Source organism: Corvus cornix, chromosome 4 (genome assembly GCF_000738735.6).
Source record: "Corvus cornix cornix isolate S_Up_H32 chromosome 4, ASM73873v5, whole genome shotgun sequence".
Taxonomy (NCBI): domain Eukaryota; kingdom Metazoa; phylum Chordata; class Aves; order Passeriformes; family Corvidae; genus Corvus; species Corvus cornix.
Window position 1 is genome coordinate 65337233 of NC_046334.1, and position 22024 is coordinate 65359256.

The window sequence follows — 22024 nt, forward strand, 5'->3', positions numbered from 1 at the left end:
TTTTCTCATTTTGCAGAACATTCTCAGGTTTTCTCTGCCTTTCACCTTCATTTTCTTGTTTTTCACTTGGTAAATGTAGATGGGTCCTGAAACTTACTTCCTGCAAGCCATTCTGCTACTCGATACAGAAATAGTATTTAAACTATGGCCAGCTAGAAGATACAGTATCAGCCTTTTGAAACACATTTTTCCTCTGTACTGCCCTGTGATGATTATCTTCCCTATTGCTCTAAACAGCCGTTGCACATTTAGCAACACAGATAAAATGTACTTCTAAATTCTGCATATATTGCAGAATAATTCTAGGAACTTGAGGAGATATGCCAAGAGTACATTTGTACAAAAAGCTATTTAAAGGAATTTGGAATCATTTACTAGATTATTTTTTCATTTGCTTTCTGGACGGCCCACCCCCTCTACCCTTAAGTTTTTCTGAATTTGTGCTTATCTAGTACAATAGGTCTTTTTTAATAAAATCAAAATAAAATTAAGCCTATAAATTATTGTCTTAAATACTGTTACAGCAGGTACTGAATCTCAGTGTTCCATTGAAACGGGTAAAATAAATGGGTCTGTTTTACTAATGCTTTAAAATGTCTTTGTGTGCTGCACACACAAAGGTCAAGAGTTCTAAGTCGTTTGGTTTACATTTTAGCTTTTTTTTAATATTCTGGATATGTTTGAGGTACTGGTTGTGGTTTGAATTTGTCTTCCATGTAAGAAAAAAAATGCTGTTTTTCTTGAACTTGAGAACTGAATACTTTTGTCGTCTTAACAAAATTTGTTGTAGGAAAATGCCTCCATCGTGTAAAAACTAAATGCACTCTGAATTTCATTTTATGTTCATGTAGGTAGTAGAATTGATTGACAAAGAAGATATTGATATTGGCACCAGCCAGGTTGCTGAGATTATGTCACTGCTTCAAAAAGAAGAAAAACTGGAGGAAAAAGAGAAAGCAAAGGAAAAGCATGATAAAGAAGCTGCAGAAGCAAAGAATTAAGCTTCAGAATCTGAAGCTAATCACAGTTGTAACCAAAATCTTGTATATCTTTCTGTGTCTAATGGCTTACAAATTACTTGAGCTTTGTGATTATGGGAAGTGTTTTGAGCTGATTCTGGTAATAAATCGTAGATACGTTTTCTGACATATGGAATGAAATTTCCGTTAGTCAAAGAAGTGATTTAGTGTCATTCCATACTGATGAAAACAGAATATGCTTCTTTAGCAGTGCTCCTGCCCACAAAAACATGTATTTGCACTCATTGTTGTGGTACAGTGATCCATTAAACTTGGAAGTTTGCTGTATAAATTAAGTGTATGTATCATGGAAGAATGTTTCCCATTTATTTTCTTTCGTCATTACATGGGGCCCAACCTTGCTCTGCTTCTACCTTTTAGCTTTTTCAGAATTTAATACAAGCTTTTTCTGTTCCATCACAATATTACATATTTTCTAATCTGCTAGTGAAAATCCTGTGGCTTCAGTAGTAGCTCTATAGATGTAGAGTTTTTTAAGCTAAATATCACTAAGCTGTTGCCTCACTGACAGAGAATGTGGCATTCTGATCACTTTTATGAATTCATGATTATTATTATTTTCTGTTGAAGGGAAAAATCAGATTTATTTTTCCCTAGAATGGAAACTTGGCATGAAGTTTGCTACTTATGGGTGCCTTAAATTTCATAGAACTAGGGAGTAGAGTATGTTGGTTCTACTCAAAACTCCATGAATTATTAAAGCATTGGAATCACAGGAGCCTTTAAAATAGTTTCAGAACACAATCTGTCACATGGTAAAGTGAGTTAAAAGTGTTTGTCTGAATAGCAGAATGAAAATAATCAAAAGGGGAAAATGTCAGTTGTGATCTTTTTGCATATCTTTTTAAAAATGTTGCTATATTTGTGTGCTCGTTTTTCATCTGATAATTATTTACACCATAACTAGTTCTCTTACCTCTCAATTTTCATCTCAGGTATAAAGTCATTAGCCAGGTATAGTTGGAGTGCATAAATATGTTCATCTCATGGGTTTGCTTACTGTGCAGTCAATAAGTCATTTCTGGTATTGCCAGCGTGCTGATTACATTACTGGTTTTCTAATTGCCTATAGCCACTGTCTTTAAATGTGTGACTACATACTGGCAGTAGGTCAAGGTTTTCTCATTAATATTTCTTCTTAGTAGTAAATTTTAAAGTTTTAAAACTAAAATACTAACTCTGGGATGTTCCATAATTCATGGTAGCCTAAATTTTACACTTTTCTTAAAATCTGTTACAAAGTACATATAGTGTGGCTTGAACCAGCAGGGCTGTAGTTTGGGTTTTTTATTTTATTTTTATTTTGCACCCAGTATTATAAAATGTATGAACATTCTTGATTTTGTGTACACTATAGAGAGCACATCTTACAATGGCACTGTACATGGTGATATTGAGGTGGGCAGTTAGTACTTAGTGCTTTTAGTCATAGTTGCATATTTTCATAGAAAATGTCAACTCCCAAGTATATTTCAGCATAATTCCATGTGCAGTATTTATCTAGATTGGCTAAATTATTTGTACAAACTTATTTGAAGTTAGTGGAACAAAAGTTTTGACAGTCTCATGGCTTGCATGATATGGACCATTGTATTTAGTTGTTTCCAAAGCAATATGTACAGTGAGATGTACAGTTCTAGAAAAAGTCAGTGTCTAGTTCAACTATTGAGTTCATATTCTGTACAGTTTGCAAAGAAAGCTGCTTACAGCGAGATCCTTCTGGGAATGACTGTAATTGTATCTGAAGTGTAAAGTTGCTGTGATGAAGCTGAAATTTCAAATCAGTACAATCTTTATGGTTCATGGATCCCTAAACAAGGGGGCTGTTCTCTTCCTCATAAATCGAGATTACCTTGGAGATTTCAGCATGAAAGTCACTTTGTAGATTTTTGAAGGTCTGACTTCACTAGGTGCTTTTTTATTTTAGGCCAACGCTTGTATTAGATGAAATTCAAGAATAAAACTGATTTCACAAAAATACAATCTAGAAACTAATTTTACATTTTATAATTTACAGCTAGAATTTCTGGGCTTTGAAGTATGCTAAATTTTTACAGTGGCATATTTTGAATTTGAAAACAATGTATAAGAATATTACTTGACATTCCTGAAATGTGGTAAAAGATAATCTAAAATTGCCTGCTACCTTTCATGGAATATCAAAAACCTAAGAATTGTATTCACTTGAATGCATGCAGATTTAAACCAGGAAAATAGCAGAAAAAGCTATGTTTTCAAATATTTATTGATTGAAGTTTTACAGAGCTTTAACTGGCCTGAAAGTAAATTGGCTGAAGGCAGTATTTGGGAGTTTAAGACACTTTGCTGCTGTTCTGTGTTTACTGTTCACTTAAATTTTCTGTGGATTAAATAAGAAGGGAGCCAAAAATAGCTGATTTTTTTGTTTAAATGCCAGTCACAAATGCCAGCTTTCCGCTGTGACCTAAAGCGATCACAGGACTTGCACAACAACCATAGAAAGGACTTTCATGGGGAATACCTTCCTTCTGTTGAAAGCAGGCAAACCCATGGCACCTGGACTTCAACAACACGTTCTGCAAGCTTTAAAGGATTAGGAAGCCATCAGTGATCCACTTTTACCCAACTTTGAACCTCCCAAGCAGCTCTGTCTCTGTGATACAGGCAACTGCAGCCTGGAATAGCTCCAGATAATGTGCTTAGTTGCCTTTGGTGTTGACCAAAAAACCCAGAAGCTGTGGTATGTTCAGAGAAAGGATGACTTCCAAGTGTACAGTAACTGGTCAGAACTTATTCCTGAATGAATATTTAATCAGAAGATGTAAATATTTCTTTAAATAATTTAAAGGATATGCGAGATTCCGATGACTTTGTGACTTACACAGGCAAAGCCTCTGAGCTCAGACTTAGGTAATTGGTAAGACCATTGATGGGGTTGTTGCAGATTCAAATAAGACAGATTTTGACTATAAGCTATTCAGGGGGGAAATGTAAAACACACAAAAAGCTTTTTTAAAATTCCATTTAGCAACAGGAAAGAAAAGTAGAGTAGGATGCAATTTCCCCCTTCAAAACAAGTGTGTTATAGGACCTATTTTATGAAAAACTTGTTTCCATTTCATCTTAGCCCAAAAGATGGTTTTTACAGAGATTTTCATCACTGACTGCATGCTGTGAGAGTCAGTCTGCAGGTTAAGTGCCAGAAAGCTGGTTCAGTCAGAGTTTGTCAGCCGGACTGCATGCAGGTAGAGAATAGTCTCTTGCCAGGATAGTTCCTTACCCTTATGTAGGCTTTGTCTGGGGAAAACGTTACATCTTTTGTACAACTCCAAAATACTTCTTGTAACTTTATATCTGCATACCTTGCTGATAATTTTAATTTTAGCTACTTCAGCATGTATTTAAATACTTTTAAATTGTTAATATCAAATAATTGGGTATACTTAATTAGAAGAATAATCCCATATTCTGTTCTTTGTATGTATTCCAAGTTTTGCTTTTCAGTTGATGAATTTCAGCCTGTGTTATAAATTTAAGTTGAAAATCATTTGTCTGTGCACTGAGCATTCTGGTCCTGTGTTTGCCATAATGCAGTAGAAAATTTTTATATTAACTGGAGCTTGTGTCCTTTGTTTAGTTACAATAAAAGTATCATTTTGAAACTTAATCTCTCCATTTTTTTAATGTTGGTTTTGATTATTTAGTGTTAATTTCTTGCTTTTCTGATGAAATGCCAGGCACAGGGCTGGATGCTGATGAGCTGTGTCCATGAAGGTAGTGTCCTGTGTGCTTTAAAACAGGATTTGGGAACATGCAGATGTTGAATCTGCTCTCTAGTGTAAAGTGTTTCAACAGGTGGCTGAAGACAACCTTCTGCCTTGACATGTTTTTAAAATAATAATAAATAAGCCAGGTTGGGTTGTAGATTTTTCCTTCTTCTGCTTAAAGCCAAGTACCAAATAAAAAGCTTTAAAAGTGGCAGAACTTGTTCCTTTTAAGCTTTTGCTTTAAGAATTTCCTTTAATGACCCTTCAATTAGGGTGAAAAGGAGTGGTGTGCCGCAGCATGGTCAAACTGACTAACAGAGGAATTGGGGTTTGAGTTTGTGAATTAAATGTGGACATTAGCAAGTGCCCTTGATCATATTTACCTGAATTACCAAGAAAGAGACTGACTTCTGGATCCACTGTTGTCTTTGCTGAGATATATTGGTTATATCAGAGAAATTACGCTCTTTAATGAATCTTTATGACGTATTTATAACAATTGTGTGTAATTGTTAAAATCTAAGGGAAAAATGGGGACCGCTCATAGGTTGAGATAAGGCAGTTTACTAAGGCAAAAGCAAAAGTTTGTGCATGCACAAGCAAAGAGGAAAAAAATAAGATTTATTCTCTACTTCCCATCATCAAGCGATGTTCAGCCACTTCCCAGGAAGCAGGGCTGCAGCAGGTGTAGAGGTTGCTCTGGGAGCCAAACACTGTAAGTAACAAATGTCCTCCCTCCCTGCTCCTTTCCTTGGCTTTGTATCTGAGCTGATGGCACATGGAATAAGAGATACCTTTGGTAAATTGTGTCCCCTCCCAAGATCTTGCCCACTCCCAGCCCGTTGATGGGGGGAATGTTGAGACAGTGCTGATGCTGTGCCAGCCCTGCTCAGCAGCAGCCAAATCATGGGTGTGTTATCAACACCTTTCCAGCTGCCAGTGCAAAGCACAGCACTGTGAGTGAGGGCTGCTGTGGGGAAACGAACTCCAGCTCAGCCAGACCCAATGCAATTACAGATGTGGATTTGTGCATTGTCTGCAAATGCGCACAGAGGGAATGGCGACTGCCTGCTCTAATAGCAGATAATGAACGTGTTGCTGTGACTTCACTAGATGGAATCTTCTTCTGCTTCAGGCTGGTGTTGCAGGCAGGCAGAAAACTGGTTGGGAAAACCTCTGACTTCATGACACCGCGGTCTGAAAAGGATTAATATAGAAGCTTTATTGCAAACTATTTTGGTGAAATGTCATTTAGAGGGTGAACTCATCTGCATAGTGGTGGTGAGAGATTGATAGCCTTGTGGTTGTTTCATCGACCTGAGGCTTGAGATATCTGTGTTCAGTAAATGCCCAGTCTATCAATAATACATCGCTTGGCTCTCGTGCCACTGTAACATAAAACCTCCTTGACAGTGACTGGGCAGACAAGAAGTTCTCCAGACCAGAGTTTCTCTGTGCAAGGACCTAGTACAGCATTTTGTAGCAATAAGGCTTTTAAATACCAAATGCAGACAGTGACAGATCATACCAAGTAGTTTCTCTGGCTAAGGATTCTCACTTTTCTCACTGCTTATATATTTGGTATTTTCTTGAATTATTTCTCAGCGCTGATGTGAGCAGGAGGATGTTTGTAGTGTGTTTCTAATTCCCTGTACCCTCTGTTCACTTCCACTTTTGTGTATTATTGGACATAAATCTTTCTCAGTAGTTAAATATCCTTCACAGGTCAAAATTCTTTGGGGGCTCATTAGCATGTCCAACTTCACCCTTGCCAAGCCTTCTGTGGTTTGCAAGCATCAGTTTCTCTCATCTAACTGGTGTAAAGGATTTCTACTATGCTAGAGATGGATCTAATGCAGATTTGCTGCTTTCCGTCTACTCTTTCTATGTATATTGGCAGAGCAGCCCCTTCATGAATGGCCTGATTTATGTCTCAGGGAATGCTGCAGCCAGAAATTTGAGATGTCAGGTCTCCTGTGCATGTTGGGAGTGGCTGTGGATTCTCCGTCCCTCCTTTTGTGTTAGCTCCAGCCCAAGAGCCATGCAAGCTTTTTCCTAGTATTTTCTAACTGCATTTTCAGGTCCTTGATTAAGGAAGAGTTTCAGACTCTGTCATAAGGAGAACTTCTGCAAGGAGCTGAAGGGCAACTGGGAGATGAGCAACAACAAAAAAAATAATTACCAAAAAAAAAAAGAAAAAGAAAAGAGAGAGGAAAAAAAAGAAGAAAGAGAAGTCTTAATAGTCTTACTAAATTAAGATGGGAAGTAACAATTGTTTGCGCAGAAAACCTGGGGATCTCTGCAGCCTACCCTAGACTTGTATAAGTATTTTCTTCCACAGATCTAATCCCAAAGCAGTGGGCAAATCAGCAGGTTTTTCTCCTCCATCCTTCCCATCCCCCAACCTTTCCCTTTTCTCTATCCCTTACTTAATATGCAGGACCAAGTAGGAAAGATACATGGAATCCTTGTAGCACTTCAGTTCCTCAGAACCTTGCTTTGCCCTGATGAAAGTGGAGGTGAAATATAGCAACCATTTATGTTTCCAACGAGCATCTCCTCACTGGATGATGGTCAGTGCTTGATCTATGCAAACTCCAGTCACCAGCAGCCTTCATCAAGTTCTACTCTCACCTTCCTCAGTCATAACTACGCCAGCTCCTCTGCGGGCCCTGTGCAGTCTCTGCTCCTAAGAGCAGGATGCCTTTATCCTTCCCTTCGAATCCTGCGTGCTCTTATCACTGGGAGCTGTATAAACCACAACATTTTGGTGGAAACTATGTTCCTAGGATAAATCAAAATCAAGAGTGATATTGAGAGGAAGGCATGCATGTGCCTATTTTTAGACCTACCTTCTGCAACCATCAAATTATGTGATTAAACTAACACTGCCATCCCTAAGTGACTCAGTGTGATTTGAAGTTTACCTAAGCCACTTGGGGTCTTTTTCCCCAGAAAATCCTTTATACTCTGAAAATGAGAACCTGTTGGGTATCTAGGTTTTGGACTTTCAAATTCAAGAATTGACTGGTGTCAATCCCAAAAGCCCTTTTCAAATAAATGATAGGGGAGAATGCACTAGGAGAAAACGCTTATTTGTAATTTTTATGCCTTTTGGTACATAATTTGTAGCTTTGTGCTCAAGAGAAATCTGATGTGGAAAATAGCTCACCTAGCCAGGCTCAAGGAAGATTTGTAACAGTGAATGGAAATATGCAGGGAGAGCTGATAGTAGCATTTTAGTTGTTCATTATTCCATGTAATTGACCCTGGAGTGAGTGGGAGAGTATAATATTTATTTATTTTAATTTTGTGAATATAAACACATCCTCAGTCGAGACAAATATAGTAGAAATATAGGATATAGAGAAATAGAAAATTATAGATGTAGTTATAGATGTACCACCAGGCCTGGTACTCTTCCTGAAGCTGTTGCTGGAACCTGGATGCTTGAGAAAGGGGGCAAAGGCTTTGAAACTTCATTTCGGCTTTGAATAAGCGATGCCACGGTGGAAGAAGAAGCAGAAACGTCCCCTGCGTTTTTCAGGAGACCAGAGGGAGAATGAATTTGCGTGTCCGAGCCCCAGGACCATCATCCCGCGGGATCCCGCTGCACCTCGGGACCCCCGAGCCCGCCGGGCCGCGCGGCACCGCTGGGAGGCGCTCGCCGCCCGCCGGGAGCGCCCCGCCCGCATCCCGCCCGTCTGATCCATCCTGGATCCCGCCCGTCTGATCCATCCTGGATCCCGCCCGTCTGATCCATCCTGGATCCCGCCCGCATCCCGCCCGTCTGATCCATCCTGGATCCCGCCCGTCGGATCCATCCTGGATCCCGCCCGCATCCCGCCCGTCGGATCCATCCTGGATCCCGCCCGTCTGATCCCGTCTGATCCATCCCGCATCCCGCCCGCCTGATCCATCCTGAATCCCGCCCGTCTGATCCATCCTGCATCCCGCCCGTCTGTTCCCGTCTGATCCATCCTGCATCCCGCCCTTCTGATCCCGCCCCGTCTGATCCATCCTGCATCCCGCCCTTCTGATCCCCGCCCGTCTGATCCATCCTGGATCCCGCCCGTCTGATCCATCCTGCATCCCGCCCTTCTGATCCATCCTGGATCCCGCCCATCTGATCCATCCTGGATCCCGCCCGTCTGATCCCGTCTGATCCATCCCGGATCCCGCCCGTCTGATCCATCCTGGATCCCGCCCATCTGATCCCGTCTGATCCATCCTGGATCCCGCCCGTCTGATCCCGCCTGATCCATCCTGGATCCCGCCCGTCTGTTCCCGTCTGATCCATCCTGCATCCCGCCCGTCTGATCCCGCCTGATCCATCCTGGATCCCGCCCGTCTGATCCCGCCGCATTCCGCCCGTCTGATCCATCCCGGATCCCGCCCGTCTGATCCCGCCTGCATCCCGCCCGTCTGATCCATCCTGCATCCCGCCCGTCCGTTCCCGTCTGATCCATCCTGGATCCCGCCCATCTGATCCATCCTGGATCCCGCCCATCTGATCCCGTCTGATCCATCCTGCATCCCGCCCGCCTGATCCCGTCTAATCCATCCCGGATCCCGCCCATCTGATCCCGTCTGATCCATCCCGCATCCCGCCCGTCTGATCCCGCCCGTCTGATCCATCCTGCATCCCGCCCGTCTGATCCCGCCTGATCCATCCTGGATCCCGTCCGTCTGATCCCGCCCGCATCCCGCCCGTCTGATCCATCCCGCATCCCGCCCGTCTGATCCATCCTGCATCCCGCCCGTCTGTTCCCGTCTGATCCATCCTGGATCCCACCCGTCTGATCCCGCCTGATCCATCCCGGATCCCGCCCGTCTGATCCCGCCCGCATTCCGCCCGTCTGATCCATCCTGGATCCCGCCCGTCTGATCCCGCCTGCATCCCGCCCGTCTGATCCATCCTGGATCCCGCCCGTCTGATCCCGCCTGCATCCCGCCCGTCTGATCCATCCTGCATCCCGCCCGTCCGTTCCCGTCTGATCCATCCTGGATCCCGCCCGTCTGATCCCTCCCGCATCCCGCCCGTCTGTTCCCGTCTGATCCCACCCGCATCCTGCCCGTCTGATCCCTCCTGGATCCCGCCCGTCTGATCCCTCCCGCATCCTGCCCATCTGTTCCGGTCTGTTCCCGTCTGATCCCGCCCGTATCCCGCCTGTCTGTTCCCGTCTGATCCCGTCTGATGCCGCCCGCATCCCGCCCATCTGTTCTTGTCTGATCCCGCCCGGAGCCCGTCTAATCCCTCCCTCATCCCGCCCGTCTGATTCCGTCTGATCCCGCCCGTATCACGCCCGGTGCCCGTCTGATCCCGCCCCGATCCCGCCCGGAGCCCGTCTGATCCCTCCCGCATCCCTCTCGGATCCCGCCTGATTCCGCCCGTATCCCGCCCGGAGCCCGTCTGATCCTGCCCGCAGCCAGCCCGGATCATGTCCGCGTCCTCTCTGATCCCATCTGGATCCCGTCCGAATCCTGCCCGGAGCCTGCCCGCATCCCACATTGCCTTCGTCCCCAGGCTCTTGTCTGGCACTCACGGGCTCTGCTTCGCACTCCCACAGGATGGTCTGGTTGGAAGGCACCTTAAAGATCACCTCGTTCCGAGCCCCCGCCACGGGCAGGATCACCATCACTACATCAGGTTGGCCCATTCAGCCTGGCCTTGAACACTTCCAGGGATGTGGCATCCTGGATAACCTGTTCCAGTGCCTTACCACGCACCTGGTATCACAGAATATGATGTAGGAGAAGACTTACAGGATCATCAAGTCCAACCTTTAACCAATCACCACCTTGTCAATGAGACCATAGCACTAAGTGCTAAAAACCTACTTTATATCTAATCTAAATCTACTCTCTTTTAGTTGAGAATGATTACACCTTCTCTCATCACTGCAGGCCCTGCTAAAAAGTCTGTCCCAATTTTTCTTATAAGCTCCCTTTGGGTACTGGAAGGTGCTGTAAGGTCTCCCTGGAGCCTTCACTTTTCCAGGCTGAACACCCCCAGCTCTCTAGCCTGTCTCCACAGGAGAGGTTCTCCAGCTCTCGAAGCATCTCTGTGGCCTCCTGAGGACCCACTCCAACAGGTCCATGTCTTTCCTGTGCCAAGGACCCTGCAGCTGGACACAGCACTGCAGGTGGGGCTTCATGAGAGCAGAGTAGAGGGGCAGAACCACCTCCCTTGCTCTGCTGGTCACACTGCTTTTGATGCAGCCCAGCACATGATTTGCTCTCTGGGCTGTAAATGCACATTGCTGGCTCATGTCCAGCTTTTAATCCGCTGTTTCCCAGGTTCTTGTTTCTCAAATTTTTCATTCCTCCCCCTGAGGATTCTGTTTTCTCAAGGGGATATTTTGCTGTTTCTGCCTCAGTGCTTGGTGCCCTCACACTGCCTCTTCCCATGTTTCATCTCTGTGTTAACAAGATAACCTTTTCTTGTGAATCTTTGCTATCTGGTCAAATGACCTAGTATAATCAGACACTGGACTTCCCAGAATTAATCCCTCTTTAAAACACAGCATCAGTTCTAAGAAGTTCTCCAATCTCAGTTTAAAATTTGACAGTGAAAGAGAATCCGCCACGAACATTTGGTGAGCTCTTGTGCTCATTTATTGCTGTTGCTATCACTCTGTGGTTTGTGGAGGTTTTCTTGCAGAGCGAAAAGAGTCTTTAAAAATAGAAAAATAAATTAGCTCCTCACCCTTGGAAAATCAAATAACAAAAAGCCAAATTGTGTCTAGTGAATTTGCCTAATGCTGGTTTCTATTCAGTTGGCTTCAGCTGGCTTGGTGGAAAAGCCCCTGACAATGTTTTCTTTGTGGGGCTGCTATGGGCTGCATTGCCACGGGTAACTCCAGAGCTGCTCAGCTCTTCCAGAAGTTTCCTGACTGTCATCAGTGACCTGTGTCCTGCCCTCCCCAGAGCCCTTCCCTCTGCACTGGTGGTGTGTAGCATTTGCTTATTTACTCTTCAGTACTGAGAGCAAGGTGTTCAGTCGTACCTGATGGGGTTTTGTCTGCCCTGACTGCAGAGTAGTCAATGTGATGCCACATTGAGAGGTGACATCTAAACCCCCCAGGAAAATATCCATCCCACTTGTGATGGATTAAAGTGTTAATCTGGGTTTGCATGGATTAACAGAGCCCAGCACCTTCCTGTTGCTGTAAAAGCAGAGGTGCTGGTGTGCTCTCCTGTGCAAAGGCAGATTCAGCTCTTGTCTTAACAAATGACATACTCAGTGCTATAAACACTTAGTTAGCAAAAACTGAAAGTCCACTCTCATTTCTTTGCTATGAGACACTTTCAGGATCAAGTGGTAGGTCAGGTTAGAGTAGGTTACACAGATGCGATTCAGCAGCTTGGATGCGATGCTTCAGGTGATTTGGGTATGCTATAAAAAACCATAGCTTGGTGAAAAGGTGTGAATCAGAGAGTCAGAATAGTTCAGGCTGGAAGGGATCCCTGGGGTCATCTAACCTTTGCTCAGAGCAGGACCAAATTTAGATTAGGTTTCTCCTGGCCTTTTGCAGTCATGTTCTGCTTGTCTCTAGGGATGACAATCACACAAATTCCGGGGCCCTGTGTCTGACCACCTTCAAGCTGATAATTTTTTCCTAAAATCTGGTGGGTGTTGCAGCTTATGTCTGCTGCCTCTTGCCCTATTTCTGTGCAACCCAAGGAAGAGTTTGGCTCCATCTTCTCCACAACTTCTCACTGCAGATTGCAGTAGGGTGTCCCTGAATCCTTCCCCTTTCCCAGCTGGCAGGCCCACCCGGCTCAGCCTCTCTCCATACATTCTGTGCTCCAGCCCCTGGCCATCCTGGTGGTCTCTGCTGGATCCTGGTATGTTCACATCTGTCCCGTGCTGAGGAGCCCAGGAGTGGACCCAGCCCTCAAGGTGTGCCTTACCAGTGCTGAGCAGAGGGAAGGGACCATGCCTGTTGTGGGCAATGTCCTTCCTAAGGCAGCTGTTGACCTTCCTTGCTGCAAGAACTCGCTGCCAGCTCATGGCCATCTCCACCAGGACCTTTTCTGCAGAGATTCTGTCCAAGTGCTCAATGACATCATGTGCTGATGCATGGGGTTATTCCTCCCATCTGAAGGGCTTTGCATTCACCTATGTAGCACTCCATGAGTTCCCATTAGCCGGTTCTCCAGCCTGTTGAGCTCCTCTGCACACAACTCTCCCTCCCCTCCTACACAAGCACTGCTCTGATTACAGTGCTGAACACTCCACTGAACAAGAAGGGTTGAAAGGAAACAAGGAGGTCACACAGTTAATGCACAATGTGGAATAACTGAGTCTCACTTGCCAAATCCAAGAGGTTATTTGGGGTAAACCCTGTTTAATGACAGGCATGACAATTTATGAAATTATTATTAAGTGAATAAACTAGCATGTGGTGTTACAGAAGGTCTGAAAAAATATTAATAAGCTGTTGGTTCAAATGTGAAAGTGCTAAACTCATTGACTAATATGTGCTCTAAAAATAGAGACTTGAGCCTCTGCATCAAAAAAAATAATGCTTCCCTTAGGAAGACTTAACCAGGTCCAAGCAAAAAGCTTTCTGGCTGAAGTCCAACAACTATTTTTTTGGAAGTCCTGTAATTAACTTTTTTTTTCATTACTTTCTGGTGGGAAATTTCTTTTTTCCCCCCATTTCTGTTAAGCAGTAGTGTGTGTTCAGTTGCTAGGATGATAACAGCAATGACATTCCTATCACCATGAAATGTTTTAAGTTGAAAAGTTTATGTGATTTTTGTACAGACTGATCTTACAAGTTAAAAATGACCTGTTCCCTATTTATCCTACATGGATTGAAACTTTAAACAAAGAGTTGTTCTTCAATTCATTCTCTAATCGTGTTTTCAGTCCTACATGTTTTCTAGATGTGTACTATAACAATATAGATTTTTCAGTTTATTTAACAGAACTGGTAACTGCAGTTCAGAAAATGCTGTGCAGAAGAGCTGGAACCTGCCAGACCTTTGTCCAAAGTCAATGGGTTCCAGGGTTTTTGTTTGATCTATAGATACACTGCCTCAGGTTTACCTGCCCTACGGAAGAGATTTAAATGCTGCCTCAACAGTTCAGAGTTGCAGTTTGCCAAAAAGGGCTCACAGCAATAGGGACTGTTGGGTTGTTTGCTTTCCAGTGGTACCTAGAGGTTATAAAAAAATTACTAAACCCCTGAACTGTCGAAGTCCAACACAAACCTGAATGCAGGTGAGGATTTCTTTGGGTTGAGAATCACAAGGCAATTGGGTGACTGCAGATCACAGTGAGAGCAGTGGGTTAAAAAGTATTTTCAGACTGTCATAAAACAGAATATAAAACATAGTGATATCAACAAAGAATACAGTGATATCTTCCATATTGTGCTCCACACTCCCTGGCTCCCAGCCCCGGAAGACTCGGTTTATGCAATGATTTTGCCTATAGCTGCTGTCGAGCTACCAAGCCTTTACATCATGCTGTAACCTCCTGGGTATCACTGTGAGCTGAAAAGTGGTTAGCTGGAAGTTAACTATTGAAGTAACCCCCCAGGCAGTGGTGGAGTCCCCCCTTGCTGTCTTCCACCTGAGGTCTAGTTGTCATTCCTTGCATGGGATGCACATCTCCCTGGGAAGGAAATGCTACTTTTCAGGAGCTAACCACAAACCTGCCATCAGCAAGATGTGAGCAAGAAAGTATGATCCAGTACACAAATTCCTAGAGGAGGCAGCAGCTGGTGGGGCTGCAGCGTGATGGAGAAACATCTGGAAACTGTGGGAGACTCTAATCCAAGTGGGATTGCACTGACGCCATTTGTCTGCCCCAAAAGAGCTTTCTGGGCCAGCTTCCTGGGAAGGCTGGATATGAGATAAGGGAGGTGGCTACACCAGGTGTTGATGAGGTCTGAAGTATAGTATGTTTGGGTATTTCTCTTCACCCCTAATACCAGTGAACTGGAGCAGGTTCAGATTAAAGAGAATCACAAGCAGTTGGTTGCTGTGAGGAAGAGTTAACAGCACTGAATGGCTTTAATCTAGAAAATACGGGGCTGGAGGCAGGGAACACCCACGTTTGGAAATGTTTGCTGCACGGGGCCTGGTGCTCCATTCTCCTCAACAACTGCTGGGATGAGACAAGAGCAATCAGCCTAATTTTCAGTGAAATTACCAGAACAGTGGGGTTTCCGCAGACTCTCACTAGCACAACTTGAGGCATTGCAGTTTCTGGTACCGGCTGGAGGTTGCTGGGCCTGTAGCTCACAGCTGTGACAGCTGCTGCAACTCAGCAGTTGATGTGTTAATTTAAACCAACACCACTCATGCTTTAAGTTATTGTGCCAGACTACACTACAGAAGAATTTGGGATGAGGCCAGGGGACCTCTCTCATCCAGTGCCCTGCACAAAGCAGGTTCCAGCAAGACCAGGTTGCTCAAGGCTTCATCCAGTTGAATTCAAGGACTCAGCTCCAGGATAAAGATACCACAAGCCCTCTGGACAACCCATTTAACCACCTTTATAAATTTAAAAAAGTGGTTTAAAAAATTTAAAAAAAATTTATATTTAACTGTTATTTCCCACATTGCAACTTGTGTCCATTGTCTCTTTCCTATCACAGGGTAGTTAATACTGTTAGCTGTTACTTAATACATCCCTCAATTATTAACTTGTTTCCTGGTAACCAGCTACTGGATTCAGGTTCCATTTCATGCTGCAGAAGTGGAAGACATGTACCATTCCTGCTTTGGCCAGGTTTGAGCATCCAAACAGGACTTCTGTACCAGCTGAGCTGCGGAGATGCTGCTCCTCCCTAGCACTGAAGCCTCTCTCTTGCAGCATGGCATGGCTGGCTGGAGCCCTTGGAACAGCCACCTTTTCACAGGGCAATGGATTCATCCCTGTCTGTAATTGATGTGCAGTGGCTTAAAGCACTTTGGGATCCTTGGGGATGAAAAGCTCTGTAAAGACTGGAATTGTTTATTATGATGATTACTAAAATAAAACTTTAAAATGCCTTAATGTAAGGAGTTCATTGGAAGGTTTACAATTTGGGGTGTTTTATGAGGGGAGAAGTTATTTCCAAGAACCACATTAGAGTAAGTCCCCCTTAGGATGATGCAAAAGGAGAGTTCCAGTGTATTACAAAATTAGCATGGCTATAGCTTTCTAAGCTTTTAAGACCTCTTAGTATCAAGGGGAAAGGGGAAAGGAGAGTCAGGCAGCCAGAACAGGAATCTGTTTCTATTGGGAAACTATTAGAAAGATGAAATGTGATGGCTGGGAACCAGACAGAATTTAAATGTCATCCCTTTCCTATAAATAGTGAATAAGCATAATTGTATTTTTTAATGCAGAGCCCAGAGGAAAATAATCTCTCTTGATTGAACTGGGATGTAATGTTTTGGACTGGAATTTGGAGGTCCCAAGCTCAGGGGTTCCCAGTGTTATATCCCAGCTGCTGGGTGCTCTCCACTCCCACTCGAGCATCTCAGGAACAAAGGGATGAGGATCCTGTGCAGAAACAGATCAGGGGCTGCAGCCTGTCATTCTGAGGGTTGTCCCAGGTGCACTGCAACCCCTACCAGGAAAAAGGGACGTTTACTTTGAGTGATTTTTCATCTCTGGAGCCTGAGTTTTACCACCTACATCGAGAGTCACAGGGTTGTAAAGTCAGTGCTGTAAAGCTTTGCCCTGTTTCAGTCTCACAGGTGGTAGAAAATATCACAGTTCATTTCTGCTAAACACTGAAATTGGAGACAGTACCCCTTGTTTGGCATTTATGATGTGAACAGGCAAGGCATGAGCAAGGATTTGAGTCCAAAACTCAGAGGCTAAAGCAACTTGGCAAGTCAAAAGACATGCAAAGGGGTGAATGACATGTCCCACATCCCTGTCAAGTGTCCCATCTCATAAGAGGCACTGTGCTGCTCACCTCCTGCCTCAGTGCCTTTGAATTGCTCTATGTGCAATACATTTCTATAGGAACTGACTTATTTACACAGCCTGCCCTCTCTGTGTCTGAACTAGAGAAGAAAACTGATGGAAGAAAAATGAAGTGGTTACTAATTAGCAAATGGTTCATTAACAGAAGACATCTGCTTTATATTAGGCAGGGAGAGATGAAGGCTGAGTCTCACATCCCCAGTGACTGGCTGGTTATGGAATTGGCATTAAACTCGAAATCAGGCCCTTTTTAAGGTTGCTTTTTTTCCACCTTGGAGATGTCCGTGTAATGGGGGCTGAGTGCTGTGAGTACCAGTGATGAGACAGGGCATGACAGCACAGGGAGCCCGGCTGTGAAGGATCCTGTATTCTGCCGTGTGAGGGGTGACCTGCCCTGCCCTGCATCCCTGCTCTGCCTCATTCAAATTTCTTACCTTGGTATGGGTGGGAACAGGTAGGAGGCTTCTGAATTTGGAAGGAGAAAGTGGAATTACTCCTACAGTGAATTCAAACAGGCTTAAGCCTGGTCTTTGAAGTAGCGATGGGAGCAGTCTCCTGTACCAGGTGACCAAAACTCCTCCCAGGATACACAGCTCAGTCCAGGGAGGTGATGGATCTGAGAGTTTATTTGTTTCTGTGAGCTTTGGATGCAACACCAACAGCTGAATGACCAAACCATTTTTAAATCTGTTTGAACAATCAACTTCCTCAGCCACCTGGCTGCTTTGGGCAGTGCCCATCACTGCATTGGGTGAATATTTCAAACAAGGATCAGGAAAAGCTACCAGTTCCTCCAGAGCAGCAGTGGTTTTCTCCTAAAGGACAGGGAGAAGGAGGATGAAGAACTTCACATGGGATACTGCAGAACTGAAATACCCCGAAGTCCAAAGGTGAGATTGTTGTATGTGGCCTGGAAAACAGCAGGCAGGACATGCCTGGGAAGTTCTTGTAGTTTTATTTTCTGCTGGAGAATTTGGAAACTCTGTGTGAAGAACACATAAACATATAAGAACATACAAAATGCCTTTTTTCCCTTGAAAACCATGCAACTGACCATAATCAAATCCTCCCCTATCAGAGCAGCAAAATTCGCCTGGATTTCAGGAGCAGTGGGATGGGTCAGTAGATTTTGGCACCAAAAAGAACAGCAGACTTCTGACTGCATTAGCTACAAAACTCCTTTTCCTTGTCCCCACATGGATTTTCTGCCTATGTATCAAGAGTATTTGAATTTTGAGGCTTTTCTACCAAGCAAAATTGCCCAGAATATTCTATTTTGCAAGAGCTGCTCTGGAGCTGCTGCTCCTCTGAACCCTACTGAGGGAGTGTATTCCAGAGCAGTTATTTCTCTCTGGAAGGGAGCAGTAATTATTCCACCCTAAAATGACTGTTGCTGTGGAAGACAGCCTGAGCAGGGAGCTGCTCCAGGACAGTGACTGTGGAATGGGTTATTCTGCAACAACTCTTTTGGTCAAGCTCCTGGTGTCAGCAAGGTGTGAATCCCTGCTGTAGCACAGGTGGGAACACACCTGGCACACGCAGCCCTTGGCTTTAGAGGCAGCTGGGTGTCTGCAAGGATATTAACACTTCTCCCTGCTGGATTTTTCCCTCTGTTACACTTAAGAACTCTTCCATCTCAGTACAGGTATGTAACCCTCCTCCTCTTCCCTTCCCATGGAAAAGCTGACTTGTTTCACCAATGTTTCTTAACTCCCTTGACCTCTTCCCAATTGGATGCAACCCCCTTTTGTTTTAACTGCATCTGGGACTTTCTGTCAGTGCTCCTTGGATTCCCCTTTTCTCTTCCTCGATGTCTGATGAGGTTGAAGTGCAGCAGGCAGCTCTCAGCCCCTTGGTGCCACAGTGAGAGCATCTCTGCCTGTCACTACCCCGTGTTTACAGTCATCTCAGGCAGCTTTTGGTCAGCATGACACTGTTTTCCTGCCTGAGCCAACTTGAATTAATTTGGAGCATAAGATTCCAGGAGACAGTATCGAGTCCTTCAGTGAAATCCAAATAGATTGCAGCTGCTCTGCGCTCTATTAACCCCATTATTTTGTAATTCTGTCCAAAAGAACCAGGGGGAAGGGCATAGAAAGCTGGAGTCTGGAAGGATTTTGATTCCACAAAATCAAAATGCAGACTGGAGGGAGCGTAAGAAATACTTTCCTGGAGCAGGGCAGCAGGTCAATGAGATGGATTTCTTCACTTCTGCATGCTCTTTCATCCATAATTAATGGTTGTTGTATTCTCCACTGTGGAAGTATGTGTGTCCCTCACGGGTAGTTTTCTGAAGATCTCATGATTTTGGCTCTAAGGTTCTTAGCTGGTATCAGCTGCCAGGGGGATTTCTGTTCCCCAGAGATGGGTTCTTCAAAGTAGTTACAAGAAAAAACTAATAATAATTAAAAACACCCTCTCCTCCCACTCCTCATTAACAAAATCTTCCCAAGACCCAGTACTGACAAAATCATTGAAAGCTGTTGACCTCAATAGTGCTGTGGCACACAAACCAAAGTGAGAATAATCTTGCCCCAAATGCTCTATGTTTGGTTTTGTTTTGTTGTTTTTTGGTTGGTTTTTTTTTTTTTTTACATTTTACATTATGTTGGCTCCCTGTTAGCCTCTTAATGGATCCTGGCCCTGTTGTCCTCCAGGTGTTTAATGGTTTCTCTTCACTCAGTCATTGCCCTATTTCTTCTTCCCCCATTTTATGCAGCTTCTATCCTTGCAATGATCATTGGTGTTTGCTGTTCACCACAAGTAAGTGTGTCCTGGTCTTCAAGTGCTTGACAAGAAACCAAACCAGAAACAAACATCTCAGTGGTATAAAAACTAGCCAGTTAATTGCCTCACTGGGATAAGAGGAGAGGAGCTGAGCAAGCTCACTTGTGCATGTTCACTTTTTCCATTCATACATTTCTCTTCCCTAACTACCAAGCTCCCTGGCAGCTGCCCCTTCCTGCTAAAATATCCCAGCTTAGTGCTTGTGTCCTCCTTGCTGGAGAAACCTGCAGCCCAGTGTGGGTGTTTCCATTGTGGCCACGAATAAAGCCAGAGCCTGCTCCAGATGCTGCAGGAAATGAGATGCTTCTGCTGAGCGGGGATGGGACGTGGTTACAGACTTTGGCATCAGCCGAAAGGCTGCAGTACTGACCTCGGGATTTTCTCCATATAGTTCATATCACAGTATGGAGGGAAAGAGATAAAGATAAAGCCTTGTGGAGGTTATTTCTGGGAAGCAGCTACATTTGCTTCACTTTCCTTCCAACCACATCGTTGCACCAAAATGTTACATGGGTGTTCTGAGGCATCTTTGCCACCTACTGCTATGAGATAACCTCGACAGCCAAATCCCTCTCTGCTGCTCATTCTCGCTTCCTCCAAACAAAACAACTGAAGAAATCAAACCAACCAACCAACCAAAAAAAAGAAAAACCCACCAAAAAAAAGCAGATTTTCTCTTTATTCTCCCACATCCAAAGTATAGTTTTAAGGTGGAAGAGCCCTTCTCTATGTTACTTTTCAATAAAGTATTTTCTGTTAGGACGCTTCCTTATTAATATCCATAATGCATCTTAATGCAGACTTCCTTTTCTCTTCAAAAAGTACAGCAGAAGCTCAAAAATAAATTGTTCCTGTCGGAGTGATTCTGATATATTTGAATAATAAAGGGTGAAATAAATTCCCCATGCCAGTGTCAGAAGAGGAAGATCTGGGATACTTTTAAGCTATCTCTAGCCCTGGTACTAACTCTCTGTGGGAACCTTTCTTAGACAAGACCCTGTACAAGGACAGGGTGTCTCTCTCCCTCAAAGGTCTTGAAAAACTCAAGCTTACCTCTCTGCCTCATTTTTCCTGTGCTCAAAGCATGGGTTGTACCTCAAACCCAGCTCAACTCCGGATGTTCCACTGATGCCAACCAAAGCAGCTCCTTCACAGCTGGTGTTGGCCAGAACTCATGTGCTTGTACTGCTTATAGCTCTTGTCCTTCCCCACGTCACCTCTCTCCTGGTGATTTATTTGTCCCTTCATGCTGTCATATCTTGATTTATTCCACTGCTGCTGATGGCAGGGCCTCGCCTGGATTCTCTGCTCCTGGCGTGCTCTACTCTGTGGCAAAGGTAATTACCAGTAGCAGAGAGCAAGAGGTTAATTCCAGGCTCCTTTCTTCTGCCTGGACCAGGCATAAATTCTCAATAGAATCAACAGTGCAAGCAGCTTCCACTCAGTACAGAAATAAATAATTCCATTTTTAAGAAAACAAAATTTTTATGCAGTGCATAACTGGAGAGGTAATATTTAAGCCTACTACTGTGGGTTTGGAATTAAACCTTCTATGTAGAGGTTTAAATACTGATTATCTCAGTCCATTTTCATTCAAAACCCAGCATAGTCTGAATGAAGCAAATATTTCTATAAGCATCTAAACATTAAGTCTGATTTTCAGACTGATGGAGAAACATTAAATGTATGTTTTTCTCTTTCATTACGCTTGCTTTAATTACTATTATGTTTCTAGTAAGGGGAATGAATATTTCCCGCTTGGGCACTCTGTTTCATTAAGCAAATTGCTTGCTATTAAATCAAACTTAGTTGTCTCCTTGTCTGATTTAAATATTTTACCCACAGTCCCTGAAACAGGCTGGTGGTGATACCTTCAGAAGGGGGAAAAATCTGTGTGATGGAGGGAGGTTTCTCCTTATACCCGTTATAGTTTCAGTCCATCAGCAGCTGGCTGTGCACACAGGCTCCCAGATAACACACCAAATAGTTTTTGAATGCTTTCAGAGACAGTGATTCCACCACTCCCTGGACAGCCTTTTCCAATCTTTGACAAGTCTTTTAGTGAAGAGATTTTTCCTAATACCTGATCTAAGTCTCCCCTGGCGCAACCAGAGGCCATTTTCTCTCATCTGGTCACTAATTTTCTGAGGGAAGACACCAACACTCATCTCACTACAACCTCCTTTCAGGTCTGTCTTACCTGGCAGTCACCACTTGCAGTAGCTCATTAATTAGTGAGATTTTTGCATGACTTGGTGCAGCTGATTATTTCTGAGACCCCATGAAGGGAACCAGAACACAGACTGCATAGTCCATGGCTTACATCTGATGGCCCAATGCCAGGCTGAGGGTGCAAGAATAATAACCCCAGGGATCTGATTCCTGATGGGAAGCTGAAGAAAATCTCAGAGCAACAGCCACAGGTCTCAGGAGTGTCCACCAGAGCTGCAGCTCTCAGCAGCAGAGAGGCTGGGGGACTACACAGCTGAAGTATCTCATCCATCCAG

General features: G+C 44.1%; 1 protein-coding gene and 2 long non-coding RNA genes across 5 annotated transcripts in view; 2 read left to right on the forward strand and 1 right to left on the reverse strand.

Moving 5' to 3' along the window:
- LETM1 (leucine zipper and EF-hand containing transmembrane protein 1) overlaps positions 1-4686 on the forward strand; it is a 28639-nt gene extending 23953 nt beyond the window's left edge. For all 3 annotated transcript variants that reach the window (XM_039551054.1, XM_039551053.1, XM_039551055.1), the window contains exon 14: positions 852-4686. In XM_039551054.1, the coding sequence (XP_039406988.1) occupies positions 852-1001 (150 nt within the window). In that variant the 3' untranslated portion in view covers positions 1002-4686. The remainder of the gene's footprint in view (positions 1-851) is intronic.
- A 3375-nt stretch (positions 4687-8061) lies between these two features.
- LOC109144922 lies at positions 8062-10556 on the reverse strand. Its single transcript, XR_002045963.1, has 2 exons — positions 10333-10556; positions 8062-8320 (listed from the first exon to the last, which is right to left on the reverse strand). It is a non-coding gene; the product is annotated as an uncharacterized LOC109144922 (long non-coding RNA).
- Positions 10557-17434: 6878 nt separating this feature from the next.
- LOC120409876 overlaps positions 17435-22024 on the forward strand; it is a 66233-nt gene continuing 61643 nt past the window's right edge. Inside the window, exon 1 of the long non-coding RNA XR_005601725.1 lies at positions 17435-18375. This is a non-coding gene — a long non-coding RNA (uncharacterized LOC120409876). The remainder of the gene's footprint in view (positions 18376-22024) is intronic.